The following is a 20,995-nucleotide window of genomic DNA, read 5'->3' as shown; positions in this document are numbered from 1 at the left end:
TTTTCGTTTGGGTTTTTTTATGCCAATACTTTTGTCCTGGTAGTGTACACCTGCGAAGACGATTAATGGCGGATCACGCAATAACTTTTGTTGTTGTCTGATTAAGCTATTGTTTAATCAGCCAATGGCGCGCAAATAAAATTGCAGATCCAAAATTTTAAATCAGCAATTCAAGTAACATTTAATTAAACAGATATTTTGTGGAGGTGCTTCTGGCTCTGATAAGTGCGGAAAATTGCTTTGGAATTGATGCACAAAATTTGTTGATGAAAGGCACTGGGATTCTCTTTCGTTCTCCATAAACTCTCTAAGTCAGTTCTTGTTTGGATCTTAGAGAACCTTGTGGATTTCAAATCAGATCATTTTCATTGGCAACAAGAAATATTAGCTTATTTCAAGGTTAGGTCTTTGTGATGGCCGAGGAAGGACATAGAGTTTGCAGATTTTCAGGTAAATTTGAGTAAAAATGGCCTTGTAACAGGGATGTATTGCTTTTTATGATAAAAACTGCTTTCCTCATTTTCCTAGCATTAATTTGATTCCACCTAAGAAACTGTTATGCATTATTTTGACATGTTTCACTACATTAACTCGCACGTCGCTAGTTCATGATTTACTAATTTATATAGGCCTAAATGTACCAAAAAAATTATCCAAGTTTTATTGGAGAATTTCGAGGCTAAAAGAGTCAGAGCTAATAACTTCATTTGTTGTTTCCTAAACTTTCACTATTTTGCTATCATTATAACTTCATGTACTCGCTCCTTATCTTGTCAATATCTTGAATTTACCACTGCAGATATTTTTTCTTATAACTGTAAAATTTCTTACGTTAATATTGTAACTCTAAGTTTTTCGAAATCCTCAATAAATTTCGAAGAATTTGATTCCTGGTTTAGAATGATTGAGGTTTTGAGGGGAATATTTCAGCGTAAAGTTAAAAGTTTACAAAACTTTAAATTTTTTTGATGCCATTTTGATTAGGGTGTTGCAATACTTTTGTTATGGTAGTGTATATCAAGCCATGTAGATGGTCATCAGAACAAAATATTGTTTTAAGTAGGATTGTAAAGCAGTGGCGGACACTTGGTCAAACATTGGGGGGGGGGGCAAGCCTATTGTTTTAATAAGATGACGTCACGTTTCCCATTGTTTTAGAACAAAAGACCATTGTTCTCTAAAGTATTGGGGGGAGGTCGCCCCCCTTGCTCCCCCAAGTGTCCGCCACTGTTGTAAAGTAGGATTTGGTCCAGCCTCCAATGATGGTTGATGTTGAGGTGAAATGATTTTCGAGAATGAAATTTGACTGTAGTCTTGATTCAAATGCATTTTTATGGGTGTTGCCTTCGTTTCCGAGAGTCTTTAGGGCATAGCAACGCAAAGTTTCCCTAGTGGCTACGCCCCCAGAACATCGACCCTGTATGCCTCGACAGGGCCTTCACTTACAACCAGGCTTCGTCATTGACTAAACGACGATTATCGATCTGTTTCATCAGCAAACTTTGACACCTCGAGGTGACCTTTCTGCCAGTCCTGCCCCCGCCGCACCATGAAGCTTCCGGCGCCACTGATTGGAGGGTTATTGTCAAAAAACAAAACCATTTTTGAGGATAACTTTTTTAACTTTCACAATTAATTGCAGTCAAGTTTCTAGCGAAGACATTTTTATATTTTCTTTGGAAAAGGTTGTAACTGATCTCCTGTCATAAAGTGAAAATAATTTCAGGTCCAGAAACAGTGAATTTGGAATCCCTCCAGTCCTTATGCTGTTTCCATGGTAACCGTTGAAGCAACACCATAAAATGGCGGCAAATGGATTGTCTCACAGTTTGAAATCGTTTCAAGTTCACAAATTTGTTCAAAAAGCTTTATGTTGAATCACCCACTGCTATGTTTAGGTGAGAATTGAAAGACAGTTTTTTGCTCAGCATAATTTCGAATTTCTAGTTTTAATTGAATAATCAGAATTAAAATGAGCAGTGCGTGCGCAATGACGTTTTTTTCGATGGCCTAAAAAGTATGAATACGTTAGAATATTAGTTTCCTACGAAGTTTAAATCGATGATCATATGCCATATAGCTTGCTTATAAATCTAGAAATACTGAGAATCTTATTTTCTTATGCTATTCTTATTTGTGGACAAATCTTAGCCTGATGTTTCTTATAACGGTGTTCTTATAAAAGAAGCGTAAACGGGTTATATGAATTCTCAGATCGTGTTCACATTTATATTAGGGGAAACAAAAGTCCTTTTTTGGACCAATATTCTGGGGAAATGAAAGCTTCAAGCAGATGTAACTATTTTGTCAAACTTATACTTATAAATGGCGATAAGAAGATGTAATTATAAGGCAGCTGTGAGCTTACCTCTATTGCATGAAATTACTGTTTAGGTGGTTCTGGCGAGGAATTTTACTAATTGTGAAAAATATGTTTAATATTTTATCTTGAATTTTATAATTATGTCAGACTTCAAGTTATAAATGATGAAGCAGCTATGAGCTAAAAGCACCCCTGACCTCAACAAAGCTGATGATCCCTGACAATCAAGGTTTTAAAACCAAAGACTCAAAATAATTGTCAACAGATGGTCCCAAGTTATTTGCAGGCCTTTCTATTTGATTGCTATTTGGCATGTTACTGATCAATAATGATAATATTAAAGGGGGTACATAATATTCTCTTGGTAAGGATCATGCATAAATTCTCCTTTTTGGGTTGACATCGTTGATTTTGTATCTCACTATCTACAGATCTATCTCAAAAATGGAATTCAAAATTTAAACCTTCATCTCTATATTAGTCTATACTGGAAAAATCATGTTGTTTGGACCATTCAGTCACGAGTTGCTTTGTTTTCAATATTAAGATATTTCTTTACATTTGACCAGAATTTGCTGCTGTAGTGAAATTTTTTCACTACAGCAATAAATTCCATTGAAATGTTTATGAAAAACTAAATCTTGAAGATGGGTTAATTTGCTGTCTGACAGCCCAAACAACTTGAAATTTCCTGCACAGACTAATTTCAACATGAAGATTTCAATTCTCTGATCCATTTTTGCAAAATGTGAAGATAAAAATTGCCTGGATCAGAGAATTCCTTATAGTAGGTGGGTAGTTTTGTGACAATATTCATCCTTTAGATTATAAGGTTTTGTTAATGTTACTAAAATAAAGCTTAGAGCTCATCACCATTCTTTGTATATATTAGACAACTCACACAGATAACCATTTTCACCTACTAATGATTTTCAGAAACATCACCTATCCATGATTTTGCAACAATGGACATTTCAGCAGCAAAGGATCTTGCAGTAGAGCTCCTCACATCTTACCTTGAAAGCACAGATGAAAATGAATACTACCTTTTTGAAGCCATCTCATCATTGATAGAATACATAGAGGAAAATGGAGGCTGTGTTGATGAAGGTGATTCTGATGACTGTTGGCACTGAGTAAATCTTGTGGGAATAAAGGGGCTGGGTCATCTAACAATAAACAAATATTTTCTGTAGGACAGTCTGCTTGTAAGAGGAATTTTGTTTACCAATTGTCAAAGCATCAACACAACAACATTGTCCTGCAGCCTCACATGTGACCCAGCCCTTTTAACAATTGTAACAGGAATACATATTACAATTTTGTATTTTTCAAGAACCAAGAAATATTACATGAGTTTATTTAGCAATTTTGCATTTTTTAAGATATGTAAAAACCCAGTGCAACAGGCTAATGATAAAATAGCTGAATTATATAAAAATATAGCAAATCTTAAAGCAGGATATGCATTTCAGTAAAAATTGCTGTGCTATCAACCTGTGTCCTGTAAAGAAAAGAAAGAAAAGAAGGAAAACATTAATTTCAATAATTTTTAATATTCATTTTAATATTTCTTTCAGTTTTTTATTGTTCCTACAATGCAAATACACTGAAAACATGTTTTAAGGTAGTAAAAAAATTAGGTAGTCCTTCTTTCAAATGTTATTATCCTGTTTGTAGGGAAACCAAAGAGCTCTGATAAGCACAGTGCAGCCGTCATCCAGCTATCTCTCATTGCTGATTGGCTTTTTGCTTCCAAAGGGTTTTCTCTTTGTTGTCTATCACTAGAAGCTGCATTAAAGTTACTGAATAATTCTACCAAGGATTCAACTGATACTAATCTTCCAACAAAGATGAGTCTGTTTCTGAAACTCAGCTCTTCAAATTTGCAGCTGGATAATACTAAAGAAGCAATTGATAATGCAATGGTTTGCCTGAAGGATGCCATAGAGAAAAGTAATAAGTTGCTTGAAATGCAAAGTTGCATTATCATAGCAAATGCATATCAGAGAAGTAAAAACTATGTGGAGGCTGTTTACTATAATACAAAGTTGCTTGATATTGGAAGGCAGGCTACTGCACTAGATAAAGAAAGGCTTGAATGGAATAATCACTTGGAATGCAGAGTTTTGTGGAATATTTCTGCTTGCTATAATTCAATAAATGACACTGCCAATGCTTTAGTTTATGCCAAAGAATATCTTAATGCAATCAAGTTTGGCAGCCAAGAGAATATGACTGATATGTACTCATATGTCGGTAAGCTCTTGTACCAGAATGGAGAATATGAAGAAGCCATCACAATGCATGAAACAGAACTTGCTATTTGCAAAAGGTTTAATGACAGAGTTGGAATGGGGTATGCCTATGGAAATATTGGACTTGTCTATGCTGCAGTTCAGAAAGAACCTCTTGCAAGTGAATTTTTGGACCAACAATTTCGTATAGCAAAGTCAACTGAAAATGTAGACCTTCTTTTAAAGGCTATTCAAAATCAAGCCGAGACTTCCATGGCTTTGGGGAATGTAACAACAGCAATCGAAAATTTTAAGTCGCTTCTGAAATTAGCAAAAGAAAATCATTTTTGGACGATTCAGTGCATAGCATATAAAAATATTGGCAAGCTTTATCAAATGCAAAGGACTTTCAATTTTGCCAGGTTCTATCTAGAAGAAGCAATGAACCGTGCTTATGAATGCAGTATGAGGGATGATGAAATAGATGCTCAAATGCACCTAGCTCAGGTTCTTAACGTGTTGGGATATTATGAAAAGTCTCGAAAGCATTTCAAGGAAGTGATCATACATTTCGAAAAATTACTGAATAAACAGCACCACTTCGAGATTCAAGCGTGCAGTGAAATTTCAAATAAACTTGAAAATTGTTGTAAGGATTTGCAAGATGTCTTGGTCAAATTGAAACGTCACGCCGAAGCTCTAGAAATAGCTGAGCATTGCCATTCTAGAACGTTTTTCAATGCACTTAAAAGAAAAAATGCAAGGCGTGTTTCTCATGTAGACATAGCACTACCTCTCACAATCAGTCACGTTGAAAAAATTCTATCCGAACAATCAAATACCACTGTTGTTTTGTACTACACTTTGACTAAAAATGGATATTATCTATGGATGATGAGACCTGGTAAAGGAATTGTGAAATTTGTGAGTCATAATTCGATGGCTGCATACCCGCTTGACTCTCTTGTCCGGACATGTGTAAGAAGCCTTGCAACCACAAAGAAGGGAAATCGATGTTGTTATGATTCAGAGTACAAGCAGAAAAAGCTAGGCCTCATGGAATCACATTCACAAGCTATTGTTCGAAAACTTGATTCAAATACCAACGCACCACAAAGCCTCGATGTAATAGAGCAGCAGACGTTTGAGCAGTCTAGTGGATTCGAGCACGAGACCCCTAAAATAGAATGTAGGGTTTTCAGATCGGAGAGGGGTACTAAATATGTAGATGACCGTGTGCATTGTTCTTTACCCAATGATGAATCCCCTGTGAAAATTCCGAAGGAGACAACATATGACTCAGGTTATGATTCTAGTCTCTCAAGGGATTTGAAATCAAGAGACGACATTGATGTCGAAAAATATCCATTGGCAACTTCGCCATCACCGGAGCACGCAGACACGAGAGAAAATAATGATCAAACCTTGGACCACAAAAAGCTGCTACGTGAATTATTTGACATTTTGTTAGGATATGTAGAGCATTTGTTGCTGGATCTCAAAGAGACTAAAAACGTTATTGTGATAACTGATGGTATACTGAACATTGTCCCTTTTCATCTCCTTCTGGACGAGAACAACAGACCAATGCACACGAAATTCGAAGTATCAATTTCGCCGTGTCTTGCAGCCCTTGAGAAACAATCACCATGTCATCGTTCTGAGCCTTCTGATGTCGTCGTGTTTGGCAATGCGTCTTTGAGTGATGCTTCGTTAAAGAATATCAACGGTGATTCAATCTCTTACCAGTCAGAAGCTGTCGAGGAAGAACTGAATCTTGTAGCAAAGACCCTTGGCGTGAGAGCCATTGCAGGGAAAGCAGCTACTAAAGATTCCTTTATGAAACTTTTGCCCGAAGCTGAAATTGTTCACGTCTCAGCTATTGGTAGTGACTCAGATGGCTGTTTGCTTCTAACACCAAACAGCCACAGACAGCTACCAGATGCAGAACGAGAGTCGTATGTTTTCGGATTGAATGACCTAATGCAGCTAGATCTAAATGCAAAGCTTGTTGTACTTAGCAGTTGCTCTCAGTGCCCACATGGTCTTGCTCGATCAACGAAATTCAAAAGAAATTTAGCTGCCGGCTTTCTTGCTTCAGGTGTTGTTGCAGTTGTCACATTTTTGTACTCAATGCCACACAAAACCCAATTGTACTTGCTGCACCAACTTTTCAGAAATTTAGAAAAGGTAAAGCCATTTCCTTTTTTTGTAACCAGTTGGGGCTTCTTGAGGGAAGTTCCTCTAATAATTACCAATCTTTTTGCTTCCAAACCTACCTACTTAGGAAACCTAATAGGAAACCTACTTATTAATCCCCTAACAACATAAAGACCCTCGATTGTCACTTTTTGTATACTTCCTTCTAACCCCTTCCTAATCGTCCTTAATGTTCCTATCTTAACTGACGCAAGAGTCATACAGCTGCTGATTTTTGCCAACACATGTAGCCTCAAAATGCTGTTTACGTTTCCAAACAATAAAAATTTAAAATTCGATAGAACCTGTCCAGCCGCTAGGTGCAAGACCAATTTCAGTAAAAATCACTTATAATTACAACCTCTTCCAATCTTGAAACAAAGACTTAAAGCTATTGAGTAAGCCTACATTGACTCTTTTCTTACAATAACACTCTTCATCGTAACTTTCAAGTAGCATTTAGTGTGACCATGACGGGTTTGAGTAAAGGAAGACTTTAGAGAATCTTGAATGTTGTAAACCAGTTTGAAATTAACATGGATCACACTTTGATTGTCTCTTGGTATTGCGTAAAGCATTGCTCCCCATGTTCAAATGCAAAATGGCGTAGAGCTGTGGAGTATTTCATAATATTTACAGTTGCCATGGCTTTTCAGGGCAACAGTGTGGCCCAGGCCCTGCGTCACATATACAACGAGATGGACTCATGCGAGAAGTTAAATCATCCTGGTTACTGGGGAGGCATCATTCACATGGGCAGAGATGTTTGCATTGACATTAAAACACTTCGAAGAAAGGCACTTGAAAAAGCAATCGATAATGGAAGTGGCTTAGTGCGGGAATCCGTTTGCCTAATGGAAGCGAATATGACTTTTGAAGGTTGGTTGCGTCTTGTGTTTTTCGAAATAGATTTGTCAAGCCAATAGATTTCACATGGGTCGGTATTTTACGTTTCAGCCAAAAGACAGCAATCTATTTTCTTACAAATTGTCCGCTACGAATTTGCCTATGTATGAATGCTGCGTACTATAAAGGGCTTTATTTTGTCGCTGTGGATAAAATCACTATGGTTATCATATTTCATCTGTTTACGCCAACTATAGCTGTGCTTGTATTTGACTTCTTTTATTGGACTCCGCAAGTTTATTGGACTTTTATTAGTTTACCAGAAAAATTTTGAAATGCGTAGAAGGGTAACTTTTTGTATAAACACAACTTATCTATTTTCTCTACAGAGTTCAACCTTGGGAGTAAAGCAAAAACTCTGCAGTCTCTTTTGGCATCATTGTTGTCCATCGAAGAGAACTTCATCGCTCTAGACTCTTTACAAAATCTTGTAAGACTTTTTATACTTGTGTCCGTTAACAACTAAAAATGCCTTAACTTCTTTCTTACCTTTTAAAAAATTTGTCAGATACTTCTTCTATGCTTTGATGTTCCTTTAGTCGGATATAACAACACCTCTGTGTAACACAACCGGTGAAAACCGTCCCAGATGAGAAATTAAAAGACAGGGGAATCACCTTGCGAAAAATCAAATGATCCGGGCATTTTTCCATTTTTCCCTCTCCCCGCAAGGTTTTTGATAAACGATTGATTATTGATAAATGATTTGTGATTTATGATTAACACTTTCATGATTTATGCAAGCATCTCTTTTTGTAATCCAGATATCGCTCACAATTGACCTATTACGTAAATTTGGAACCGAAGAAGCAGAAAACAAATTGCCTCCAGTCAAAATAAGCTGCACAGTCATAAACCTGAAGCCTTTCGACAATATTTTGCGTTTTCTCGGGTACAGAATAGAGCCTTCCTTAGAGGATACAGCGATTCAGTTTGTGATGCTTCCACCGTGGAATTTTGACGAGCTGCTTGAGATGGTCCTAGGCCTTGTGAAATGTCTACATTGTAAGTGTTGCTATACCGTTATTGTGTCGTAGCTTATGAAGAACATAGAGGCAGAGCCGCCAAGAGGTTTCTGAGGCTCTAGGGCAAAACAGCATGAGTAGGCCCTTGTGAGCGGAGCGAGCAGAACGTTTTCGGTACCACACCATTTGGATTAGCATGAACAACATTTCAGAATATTTCTTGCAATCATTTTCTTGCAATCGTTCAAATTGTTTTGGCCCCCTAGACCTGACGCTCTGGAGGTAATTTGCGCCTCTTCCTCTCCCACTCCTTGGCGGCCCTGCATAGAGGTCCAAAATGAAGATGTCATGAACACATGCTTTTAGAATCTAATATTCGAATAAATTGCTTAAAAGATAATTCAAAAATACCTCTTAATATTCAAAATTAGTTATATGGGTTACACAGGACTTTTTTCACATACTAGCTAAGGGGGGCAGGGGTTGCAATAGCCCCTGCAGCCCAGTGACTTTCCATGGTATTAAACAAAAGGTTATTGTCCCCCGTAGCTTATTTCCCTTTCAAAAGGCTATGGTGTTATATAGTGCTCAATGTGTCGACTTTTGGCAATCAAATGTTGATTTATCGTTTACAGACGAACATCGTTGATTCTAATTTTTGAAAGGGATCTACAAACTATGTTGAGTCATTCCACATCATTAACTGAAAATTTTGCGTTTTTGAGATCTTCCAAATTTCAGTTTTGTTTTTCTGCATCGGCCTACCCAAGAGCACGCCTTTTCACTTCATTTGCAATTTGAACTTAATAAAATGAAATTCAGATAAATAGATTTTACAATTCTGATAAATGAATTTAAATATGTTGCTCTTTTTGTTTATTTTTCTTAGTTAGTTGGTTTTTTCTTTTAGCTTTACGGTCTCTATCAAATAGTGCAATTTTCCATCTTTCAAAATGTATAGCGGAGTTCGACGAATACATTTTGACAGCACTTCATAATACGGTAAGCTAATAACCAAACCATAAATTTGGCTTTATCGTTATTTCTCGCATTATTTTGCAAATCCTACGTATTTGTAGCATTCTCTCTCTCTAGATCAAGATACTTTTTCTGTTTAATAAACAGTCTTTCCAAACTTTTGTACTACACTCAAAGATTAAAAAAGTTAAAAAAATTTTAATCGCTGTTAGGAAAAGAGAACTGTTGAGTACAGAATGGTGATGATTGCATTTTGAGCTTGGAAATGTCATTGTAAGGATTTAAAACTGTCTACCAAAATAGGCCGCTTAAGCTTTCATTACGTCTCAAGGATTTGGACTCTATGGGCTGCAAACTTTCCACAGAAATTAAAACTAATCTAAGAATCTAGTAACAGTTTTAGGAAAAAAAACATTGCACACTAAAGTTGGATGCTAATAGTTCAGTCTGTCTGTTTTTAATGTTCTTTATTATATCATATCATTCAATTTCAAAAGGCTGAAAATATGTAACTCACTTCCAGATGCATTCAAAAGCCCGAAATTCTAAAGAATTAAAAAGTCTAATTAAAAACTAGCCTGAGTCCCAAACTCCTGACTAAAAGTAATGGAGTCCTGCATTCAGGCTAATTAAAACTTGGTTCCATGAAATCAAATACGCATGTTCCTTTTGCAGTTAATAAACTGCCTTATGTAAACTATGAAATTCCTTCATGTTAGTCTGAATTTGTGTATCCACTATTGTAACAACTAACATTAAATAAATCATACAACACAAAACAATACAAAGAAATACAATACAACGAAATACAATACAATACAATACAATACAATACAATACAATACAATACAATACAATACTATAGAATACAATACAATACAATACAATACAATACAATACAATGCAATATAATACAATATAATCCACAGCATGGTCCTTATTGACCCTTAAGTTTACTTTAATTCCTTGCTTCTTTTTTACTGGAGAAAATGTGTAATGTTTCGACTGTGTCTAGTGCACCTATCTCAATTTTTGCAATTAGACGGAATTTTCCCAAATCAGAATTTGCTCAACAAAATGCCCATTTCTTTCTTTGCTTTATATGAAGTAAAAATTTTCTCTTAAAGCTGAAGGACTTATTGGATAATCCAGAGCAAAGAATTTATGTGACAGATGATGGCATCAATCGTTTGTGGGTACACTGTGAATGCAAAGAGTTTTTGGAGAGCATCGGGCTTTATGAAGTCAATACAAGTATGTTCTTAAGAAACGGGTCTCCCTTTGATGATATGCAGAAGATAACACAAGATTTCGTTGTTGTGTTGCTGAAAATGTATAGAGAAGGGGAGATACTGGTAAAACAGATTTCCTCAACCAGGGTAGGTATATTGGAGGTATTTTTAGAGTATTGTTGGGGTTGTTTAAATGGAAGTAGTCTTGTTTAATTTGAAATACACAAATTCAACTGACGGCCTCTTTTTTGGAAATTAGTCCAAACTTCATTGTACCACCTTTTTGAGCTCAGATTCTATTTTATCAACATACTTTTTAATCAGATACAATGTTTCAGATTGTTTGTGCTGGCATTTTAGATTTGAAAGAGAAATGAAGTTCGCAAACTTGCAAGGGATTTGACCCAAAATTCGTTCTACCAAACCCAAAGCGTTTTATATCTTGTTTGATTGAATTGAACACTAGGTTAGATCAGGAAATGACGTCATGGCCCAAATAGAGCCACCACAGTTTGGAACTCCCTCTCTGCCGTCGCCATTTCTTACTGATAACGAAAAGCCGAGTTAGACGAATATGCTATATAATATGAAATAACTTCTTAACGCATGGCTCGTTTTGAATTGACAAACATTTTCCCTTTCTTTTGAAGGCTTTAGAGGTTTGGACTCCCAAAGCATTTCGAAGCGCTATTCAGTTCTCAAGATAACATCCTGAAATTCTATGAATTAACATCAAAATTAAAAGATTTTTAAATGAAAACATAAAAAATGTATTTTCAGTAGCATAAGTCTTTGGCAGGGATGTAGTTCTAAGAAAATATAAAAGAGTTTTTCAAAAAACCAGGGATGTTGTGGAAATGCAGAAATGCATTGGAGAAAAATTGTGTTTTTTATCCTTAGAAACCTAAATAATGAACAATCCTAGAAATACCGACGGATTTCATGACCCCTGTTTATATCTAGAGAATCTTTCTCCCTCTTATACCATGTCAAACTTATCCTGGTCTTCCTATATGATTGCTGAAGTAATTTCCAAGTTTTCATGTATGCAAGCAAGACTATCCTCAAACACCACTGTGATGCTGTTGTTATGCTTCGCAAGTTTATTCACATACATTGTTCTTTGTTTTTTTAGGTTGAAAAAGATGTTCCATGGTTCAGCAGAAAGCCAACGAAAGAAGAAATAAAAAATAAAAACTTGTTATCAAAAAGGTTTGCTAACATCCGGTGGTTTTTTAGTATTTTTGTATTGCTTTTCCAGTTAAGCATTTTTATTTCAGAACATTTTGCAACTTTTAATATTTTTTGTATAATCTTCCATATAGTTGTAAATAAGACATTTTATCTATATTCTCCAGATGAATTGCCATTGCTTTTATCCAGAGAGCTCTTCTCAAATAACCAACAAAATTAATATGATTTATTCAGCTCCAAGAGATGGAAAAGGATTAGAGTTTTTCTTAGGTTACAATAGTATTACATACCGAACCGTACTACCTTTGGGAGCTTGGGGGTGTAGAGTGTGAAACCGCTCACGAAAAAAGTTCCTTTTCAAAAGCAAGCCATTTTTTGCAATCTAGAGGATACTTCTTTGGTGAAACTTTCTTTTTAATTTTGTTTATCTTACCAGCTAGCTTCTCATTTGCACTTTGTTTCTCAAACTGTTGAACTGACAAGTCTACCGTTATGAAAAAGCCTTGTAACAAACTGTAAAAGATTCACTATGAAAGAATGGTTAACATTAATGATTTAGAAAATAACTACAATTTTTTGTTGATTATATCGAATGCTTTCTTCAATATAAGGATTAAATGTTAAGAACATGCTATCACATCTAAAAACACAACATTTTTGCATGTCGTTTGCTTGCATTTTGAAGCAATTTCGTTTCTACAGACTAATCTCAACAAAGAAAAGATTCGATGGACTCAAGAAAACTGGGCAGGACTGGCATGACTCGACTTTAAAATCATGGGTAAGCAGTCCCCTAAGAAAAATGTCTATTGGTTAAATTGATGTAGTTTGTAGTAATGATGTAGCTGACATTAATTACTTAATTGACGTTTTACAAAATCATTCACATTATCTACAAAGAAAGTTCCATCCAATTGATCTCTTTGACATTTTATTAACATTTTTTAAGGTAGGAATAACAAAAACAGCTAAACACTTTTATACTCCAATGTTACTGCAAGTTACGCTATCCTACCCTAACCCATCCTGCCCTAACCTAACCTACTCTTCTTTTTTTTATCCTGACCTACTCTATCCTACTATCCCCTATTCTATCCTACATTTACCCTGGGTGCCAGAGCCTCAGAAAGTCAAAGGATGAAGAACGGGGAAAGGAATTGCGATTGACTCTCTGAGGCTCTGGCAACAAGGGTACCCTACATTACTCTACCCTAAACTACTCTACCCTTTTCTACCCTACCCTATTCTGCCCTACTCTACTATATTCTACCCTACTCTCTCTACCTTACCCTAACTACCCCCACCTTACCCTACCCTACCCTAACCTACTCTATTCTACCCTTACAATGTCCTATCCTACCTCCTTCTTATCTACTCTATTCTACCCTGTTATACGTTACTCTACCCTATCATACCCTACCCTACCCTACCCTACCCTACCCTACCCTACTCTACCCTACCCTACCCTACCCTACCCTACCCTACCCTACCCTACCCTACCCGACCCCCACCCAACCCAACGTGAATGTTTCTGCATAATTTCTTTTCCAATTAGCTCCATTTGGGAATAATTGGTAGCGTCCTGTTTATATTGAATTTACACACTAACATTTGTTACCATTTATTTAGAATCTGCCAGAAATGGAAATTATGCGCATTGGCCCCGAGGTGAAAGAAACAGAAAACGTCCAGAGGATGTACTATGGACAATTGAAAGTAAAGGTAAAACCTGGTGGTACTCCATCAAGTTGTAGGCTGCCTGTTATTCAGAAAAAGGATGTCACAAAATATGACAGATATCAGCAACGTGAGACCCTACAGACAGCATTGGTCAGCAATAGGAAAGAGTTGTCAAGAAGGAAGCACTTAGAAATCTGTCAGTCGTTTAAGACTATGGAATCGTAGGCTAAAAATGAAAGGGGGTTTTAAGCGTGAATATTTATGGATTTAACGCAAATGTATTTTTATAAATATGGGTTGTTTTTTGTATCATTTTGTTATCATTGTGAGTCATATCGCCATTGTAAATAGAGTGATGGTTTTCTATAAAGAGCTATTTTTGTCTACAACCTCTGAGGACGCTCAAATCCTCGAGAAATATGCGCAGTTAGAGCATGCGACATAATGACAAGTGTATTTATTCAGTCAAAGTTTTAAATATTTCCTGACTCATTGGTTGATGGTTGAGAAATGCCTCAGCATTGTTGTGAAGCTTGAAATCAGTAGGTAATCAATCACAACCGGGCTTTTTGCGTTCTTTGACAATTTCCATTTGAACTTTTTAACTTTTTTTGGAGGTATCAAGATTGCGAAAGAAATCTAAAGAAATGTATTAGCGTAAATGGATATATCCTAGTCAGTGTTTATATTTTTTACAGCAAACTTAAGTTTTAAAGACACTTTCTAATCGTTTATAAAGAACATCGGGCGTAGTTTCTATTAAGACTTCTGTGATTTTCGATATGGTAAAAGGTTCGCTAAGAAAGTAACGGGCAGAATGGTTTCTCCTGTCATGGCAGAATGAGAAGATCGACAAATATAAAAGAGAAACTAAGTTAACAACGAAATTGCTGCTAAAAACAGCTGCTAGCGATTCCACATTATCTTTGTCTCATAGCTAAACACGTACTTGAAACAGGCTAGGCCGCATAAGATTTTGGTAAACAATGCTCCCTCCTTCTCCAATGTTCATATCAATCATTAGATAGTTTGTCATTTAGGATCACTAGTGTGAAAACACCCCTACAAAGAACTAGAATGTAGTTAAATATTGTAAAAGTGAGCTTGGCTGTAGTTGCCTTTGAGAAGCTGGTGAACTAAAATTTACGAAGCAAAATATTTTAAGATTAAAAAGTCGTTATAATCTATCTTCCTTTGGATATTGTATAGTTGTCAGCTAAGATTTCCTTTCAAGGGGGCATTGCTATTGATTGACTTTCTAATATCAACTTCCTCGTAAATTATGGCTTCTGGCGATTAAAAGACTTCTAAATTTGAGTTATAAGTGCTTATATTTTTAAATGAGTGCTTTTTAGATATTTGAAGTTGACCTTAACTTATAAATCATATAATACCCAAAAGTGCATAGCTAGCAATAAAATATCAATAAGCAGAGAAAAATATGCCCAAAAAAGGTGAAAGAGAGTAGTAAAACAATTTGGGACGAAGGTTATCTTCTTTGCCGATCTAATTTGCTGAAGCGGTGTCAAGCCATGTTTGTAGGCCCCACAAAAATAGACATTTCATTGAACTGAATTGAATAAGCACAGAAACGAGACTAAAAATATAATTGAGCTGGAAAGCAGGGAAAGGAGGCAATTCGAAGAGAGTTAAATTAGAATAACAAACTAATTACAAAAAACTAGAACATAGTTCAATTTTGTAAGAGCGAGCTTGACTTTAGTCGTCTGCATGAAGTTTTTTATGTGTTACGAGAAGCTGTTGGCTGGAGTACACGACACAAAATATTTTAAGTTTAGGAGACGTTATCATGTTTTTTTCTTTTGAGTATCTTTTTCTTTCTCATTTTATAGTTTTTAGCTAAGATTGTCTTTCAAAGAGCTTATTTGGGTTTTCTAGAAAAGCAAACACTGAGTATAACCATTTATTAAAATGTTATTAAAAATATTTGCTTTATCTACAATTCATTCAAATTGTCTCAATTACAAACTTCTATAGACTATGCTAAAAATCATTTAGAATTCGAGTTCTTTTTTTAAATAGACTGTTGTCCCGATTGTAAGCCCCAGGAGACAAGAAACTTTCAACCAACCAATCAAATAAGACTGGCCTTGTTGAAAAGATGCCTTCGATCGCGGGGATCCTGCTTCGTGTATTTCCTAGAATATAGATTTTGAAAAATTCAGTACAGACTCCTTAGCTGAAAACGGCAAATTAAAGCAATTTTTTTAAGTGACACACCGTGATTGATCAGTTGTCATTGGAACATCCTTTGCATTTTGCGTTTTCAACTTAATTGTATCAAAAATTTCGACTACATGATATAAATTGACAGAGGATTTGGCCATGTGTCGATCATATTGTAGAATATTTCAACCAAAGGGTGTTAAATGTTATTTTTTGAAGGGGCGTGTATATGTGAAGCCTATGTCTCATGGGAGTTCGTGAGTACCTTGCTTGGAGTTGTACTTAAATATTGATTATATTTTGCTTGACAAAGTGTAGCATGCCGATTTACAATACCTATTGCAGGTTTGCAGGTAATTTGAATTCTTAAATGATAGGCGTCTCCTTGGTTTAGCAACGCTGCGATTTTATATCATGTTGCTAGTATAAAAGCAACATTGATGGTTGTCCTATTGCAATGCTGTTTTTTCTAATATTTTGTAAAAGTTCTGGCAAAAACTCTCCAAATACATCGAATTGAAATCACTTCTTGATATTAAGAGCATGGTCGCAGTTGCACGGGGGAAAAGGTGAAGAACAGGGGAAAGGAATCGCGTTTCTCTCCTATTCTCTTTCGCAATGCCTTTCCCCTGCTCTTCTTCTGAGGCTCTGGCACCCAGGGTAGGTTGCCATATGTTTCAAATATCATCAGGGCCTAGTTAATTTCATGCAATCATCAGGGCCTAGTTAATTTCCATTGACTATGATCAGACAGAACAGTGTCCTGACGCTAGCATTACACTTGAAACTGTGAGTTGCAGCCATAGAACAACTTAGAAATGTTTTGTTCTACCCACCAAAGCATGTACAGGTCTGCATATACAGGTCTGAAAACAATAATCTGCCGTACGATTTGGATTCATCACAGACATGAGTTCAACTATGCTTAAACTGATTAAAGGTTTTACTCACCAGCTGAATTATTCCTTTCCTTCTATTGCAATAACTTGCCTTCGCTTTGTCTGGAAGGTTAACGAATACATTTCAAACTCAGAAATGCTCAGGGGCAAACTGTCTGCTAGCATCAAGAAAATGTAGAGGATGGATCTCTTAACACATTGTGTGCATACTTATTTTGCTGTAAACATAATGAGACCATGCACAGAAAAATATTCATGTTCAAGAGCAAGAGTTCTTCAGTATTTCAAGCTCAAGAGGCCAAACATTTCATTGAGGAATTAGGACCCTTGCATCCAAATTGTTTGTTGATAACTCTTTTTTAAATTGCACGAAAAAGCGGAACAATTTTTACAACATGCTTTTAACACACAAATCTTCTACTCTAAATTCTTACTCACCTTCTTTGGCCTCTTCTCTCAGTTCTGCTCCAACTAGCAGCTCATGAATTCTTTCTAAGAGACGTTCATTTTCAGTAGTTAGCCTGGATAACTCTCTGAAGAAAATATGGGAGCGTGAGAGTAAAGAAAGGAAAAGTATTCATGCCGTTGTTATCAGTATGCTATAATTGTGGACACTTTTGCACTTGCTAGAGACCAAATATCTCTAAGTACAGAAGCATGCATATTCCACGACAACGCATGTTGAGAGTTAAAAGCTTAAAGATGAATGCAAGAACACAGTTTGCAGAACTGCGAGCTGAGGATTTAATATCGTCATGAATGAAGCAGTGAATGAAAGAAGTATATGTTAGATCTCAACTCACTTGTCTTTGTCTTGCAATTTTTCATGAAGAATACACACTTTCCTCAACAAATTTTGGGTAACATTATTGTAGCTGCAAAAACACGAGACAATACTACTAATAAAGAATTTGGGATGATCTTTTCGCAAGATGAAGAAGATAATGGCGCAGAAATGTTAGAGGAGAAGGTAAGGAAGAAGAAGAGGATGTTTTGGAAGATGACAATTACAAAGAGCAGCGTCAAAGTTGAAAAAATTTGTGAAGAGAAAATAAGGAAAAATGACAATAAAGACGACGTCATTTTAACATTATCTACTTGATTTCTTCCTATATTTGTATTTTACGGTAATGTGTCCCTTTTTGTTTATAGGGAGAAATGTGATCAAATAATATAGGTGCACAAAGGTCTTATGACGTCCCCATCAACTGATAAGTAGCAAGTATTATACTTGGTCATTTCAATCATCTACCTTGATGAGGAAAAGCCATAAATTGCTATGAATTTGAAACAGGAAACTCAAGGATAACTTAGAAATTTTTCTATCTACTTAATGGTATTCCAATGCCAAAATATTTGGGTTGAAAAGAAAAAGATTTAAACAGGATTCAAATAAATATTTGCTGAAGCTTTATGCTTGGCTTACCTATGCATCAGTTCATTGCCTCCCTGTGTTATAACAGCCATTGGCCCTTCAAAAATCTCAATTTCTACAGTAAACAACAAAGTTTGATAATCATCATAAAAATGAGCAATGCAAAAAGCAATGGAAACGTTATCGTGGAGAACAATGGAGAAATCGCCGTTTTAGAACCAAAGAGGTGACATGCCTAACAAAAATCCTAGTAAAAAGGAGGATGTGTCCTTATTGGCTGTTGCATATCAAAGAAAAAATTTGATTTCGAGTTTTCGCGTAGAGTTTTCGATCTATGTTCTGGCGTTTTAAACTCAGAAGAGAGTTAGACGAAAAGTTTCAGTTTACTCAAATGTTTGCTTTTTTCCAAACCAACCCCAATAATTCCAAATGTGCTTAAAACCATACAAAAAGTCACCTTGTTCTTGGTTTTTAGCATTTTTAGCCCCAAAAACGTTTTAGCCCCCTCAATCTGAGATATGCTCCGCGGATGTCCTCCGGTTCTGCTTAAACTTTTCAAAGTAGTTTTTGTCAAGCAAATATAGTGAAAATCTATCTTTTGTTTGAAATCGGTAACTTGTTTAAGTAAACTTTAAAACAGAGTTTATCAAATGAGGTAACATTTTGATAAACATCAGTGCAGTTTTACTTATAATTAAAGATGGTAAATTAACCCAAACATGAACCCAAACATAATTATTATGGCCGTTAGCAAATCTTAATGACCATCCTGCAAATCGTAAACACAACGGTGGATAAAAGTAAGATCAAAATAACTGAAAGTGTTTAGCAAATTTTTATTTGAACAATTTTTTTGCGGTACAGAATTTGAAAATGGCTTTGAAAAAAGCAAATATCTAATTTAAAGCATAAAAACCGTTCACTCATAAAAATGGGTCAAAAATGTTGCTACGTGTATCAGAGTTGTGAGAAAAGCAAGTTCTGAAAAAATGATTGCTTATAAAACTCTCTACTGTAATTGTAGCAGAGCATAGTAAGAAATGCAGTGCCGACAATAGACAGCCATGTACCCACATCTACAGCTATTAAGGGGTAGCAACAATCCTGGACAAAAGATTATGAGACGATTCTTTTATAAGATATTTTTTGCGTAAATGCTTTCAAAACCAGTGGTATGCCCCTCCCCCCCCCCCAATGTCAATGTTGGTGGTGGGTAATGGCAGTTGATTGTGGAAGCCAGAAAAGCTAAAAAATAAACATCATATTGTGGGAGGGGGTTGGGTGTTTTTGCAATTAATGATAATAACAGCGAATGTCTCCTAACTTTTGTCCAGAATTGTAGGTCTCTTCATGTCATCAAATCATGAATTTTCCAGCATTAATAACTCATTGATACGACGAAACAGGGATGAAAGAGCCATGTCTAATATTGTTCATCTTTCAGTTTGCTATAATACATCTACAGGGGAAAACATTTTCAATAAGGCAACTCTTCATTTCTGGCTTCTGTAACATATATTTGCATGGTATCTACACAAAATACGTATTCTTTAACAAATATTGAGTTTTCTTATGTTAATCTGTTAAAATAAATGAAATTATTCGAAATTAAATACCTGGCTTTTGGCAGTCTTCTTCTTGTTCATCTAAGGATGTGAATTCCATTTTCTTTTCAATTGAATCCTCTTCGACCATGACCAGCTCGCTGCAGTGAACAAATGAACTGTCTTGTTACGTTAAAAAGTGTCCAATTAAAGCTTCACACAGTGGCGTATGATTTCAATATGACGTCATATTAAACCTTACCTCGTAATCACTCTAAAAGGTTTCCCAAAAATCTATTTTTATACGATTAAGAATCCAAAACTACTCTCTTTTAAAAATAAACCAATGCTATGCAGGGTTGCCAGGTGGTCTGGGTACTAAGTAGCCAAACTCTTTATGAAAATAAGCCAAATCACGTCAATATAGGCCAAATTTACCCATTACATAATGACGTCATAATGCGCGAGCGCAATAAAAAAAAGCACAGTTTGCAGTGTATCTGTTGCCCTTCCCGTCACTAGACTCTGTAAGCCTAACATATTGCACTTCCAAAGACTTCTTGTACTTTCTTGCAGTGTCATATTGACTTGGCAACTTGGCTATCATAGATTAAAAACTAGAGAAAAATAGAGCATTATTCACTATTTATTGTAACTTCTTACAATTGTGTAGATCAATCTCTGCTATTATGCGAGTTATTGATTACTGATAATTTGCTAATTTTATTTCAAAATGTATTTGAAAAAAGCGAACATTTTGAGCTATACTAGAGCTTCTCGTCCGACACGAGTTTAAAACGTTAGAACATAGATGGAAAATGTTTTAAATTATAGCAATGAGCAATTCAGGCACTGGTTCATTTGGATAAAATCAATGCCACCTCGAGTGGCTCTCTGGTTCATGGGCATTCATTTTATGATTTTATGTGGTTTTAATCTCATTTTCGAACATTCCATTAGTAGGCCAAAAATAGCGAAAATGAGGTCGGAGGCCAAAGGCAAAATTACGTAGCCAAACATTCTTAAAAAAGGCCAGATTTCTCAAATTTGGTCTCTCAGTAGGCCAGTTGGCAACCCTGATGCTATGTATAAGTGGATATCGTAATTTTTGTTGAATTTAAAGCTAAAAGTTGAAGGATAGAAAATTAGGTGTGAAGATTGTTCAGCGTTGCTGATCATTCCAAGTGTCCGTGGTTTGAGTCCATGACATGACTTTTTCAAAAACTTTCTCTCAGTGAGAGGAAAGTCACAAGCTCTCTTTATTTGCATACGTAGG

The 20,995-nt window shown here is 35.8% G+C and overlaps 2 protein-coding genes across 2 annotated transcripts; one reads left to right on the top strand and one right to left on the bottom strand.

The window, feature by feature from the left end:
- Window positions 1-1,763: 1,763 nt before the first annotated feature.
- LOC135693214 (uncharacterized) lies at window positions 1,764-15,154 on the top strand. The gene is made up of 11 exons (XM_065211618.2): window positions 1,764-1,898; window positions 3,260-3,433; window positions 4,004-6,750; window positions 7,416-7,638; window positions 7,995-8,095; window positions 8,430-8,670; window positions 9,541-9,632; window positions 10,736-10,987; window positions 11,976-12,052; window positions 12,737-12,815; window positions 13,664-15,154. The coding sequence occupies exons 1-11, from the start codon at window positions 1,871-1,873 to the stop codon at window positions 13,937-13,939; spliced, it is 4,290 nt and encodes a 1,429-aa protein (XP_065067690.2). The 5' UTR covers window positions 1,764-1,870; the 3' UTR covers window positions 13,940-15,154.
- A 466-nt stretch (window positions 15,155-15,620) lies between these two features.
- On the bottom strand, window positions 15,621-20,277 carry LOC135693216 (uncharacterized). Its single transcript, XM_065211621.2, has 6 exons — window positions 19,792-20,277; window positions 18,227-18,290; window positions 17,604-17,675; window positions 17,239-17,333; window positions 16,853-16,902; window positions 15,621-15,873 (listed from the first exon to the last, which is right to left on the bottom strand). The coding sequence occupies exons 1-6, from the start codon at window positions 19,868-19,870 to the stop codon at window positions 15,730-15,732; spliced, it is 504 nt and encodes a 167-aa protein (XP_065067693.2). The 5' UTR covers window positions 19,871-20,277; the 3' UTR covers window positions 15,621-15,729.
- Window positions 20,278-20,995: the final 718 nt, after the last annotated feature.

The sequence above is a fragment of the Rhopilema esculentum genome, chromosome 11 (assembly GCF_057945365.1).
Source record: "Rhopilema esculentum isolate cy_ngs chromosome 11, ASM5794536v1, whole genome shotgun sequence".
Taxonomy (NCBI): domain Eukaryota; kingdom Metazoa; phylum Cnidaria; class Scyphozoa; order Rhizostomeae; family Rhizostomatidae; genus Rhopilema; species Rhopilema esculentum.
Note: the sequence above shows the minus strand (reverse complement) of the source record. Positions and strands in the feature narration are given on the sequence as shown.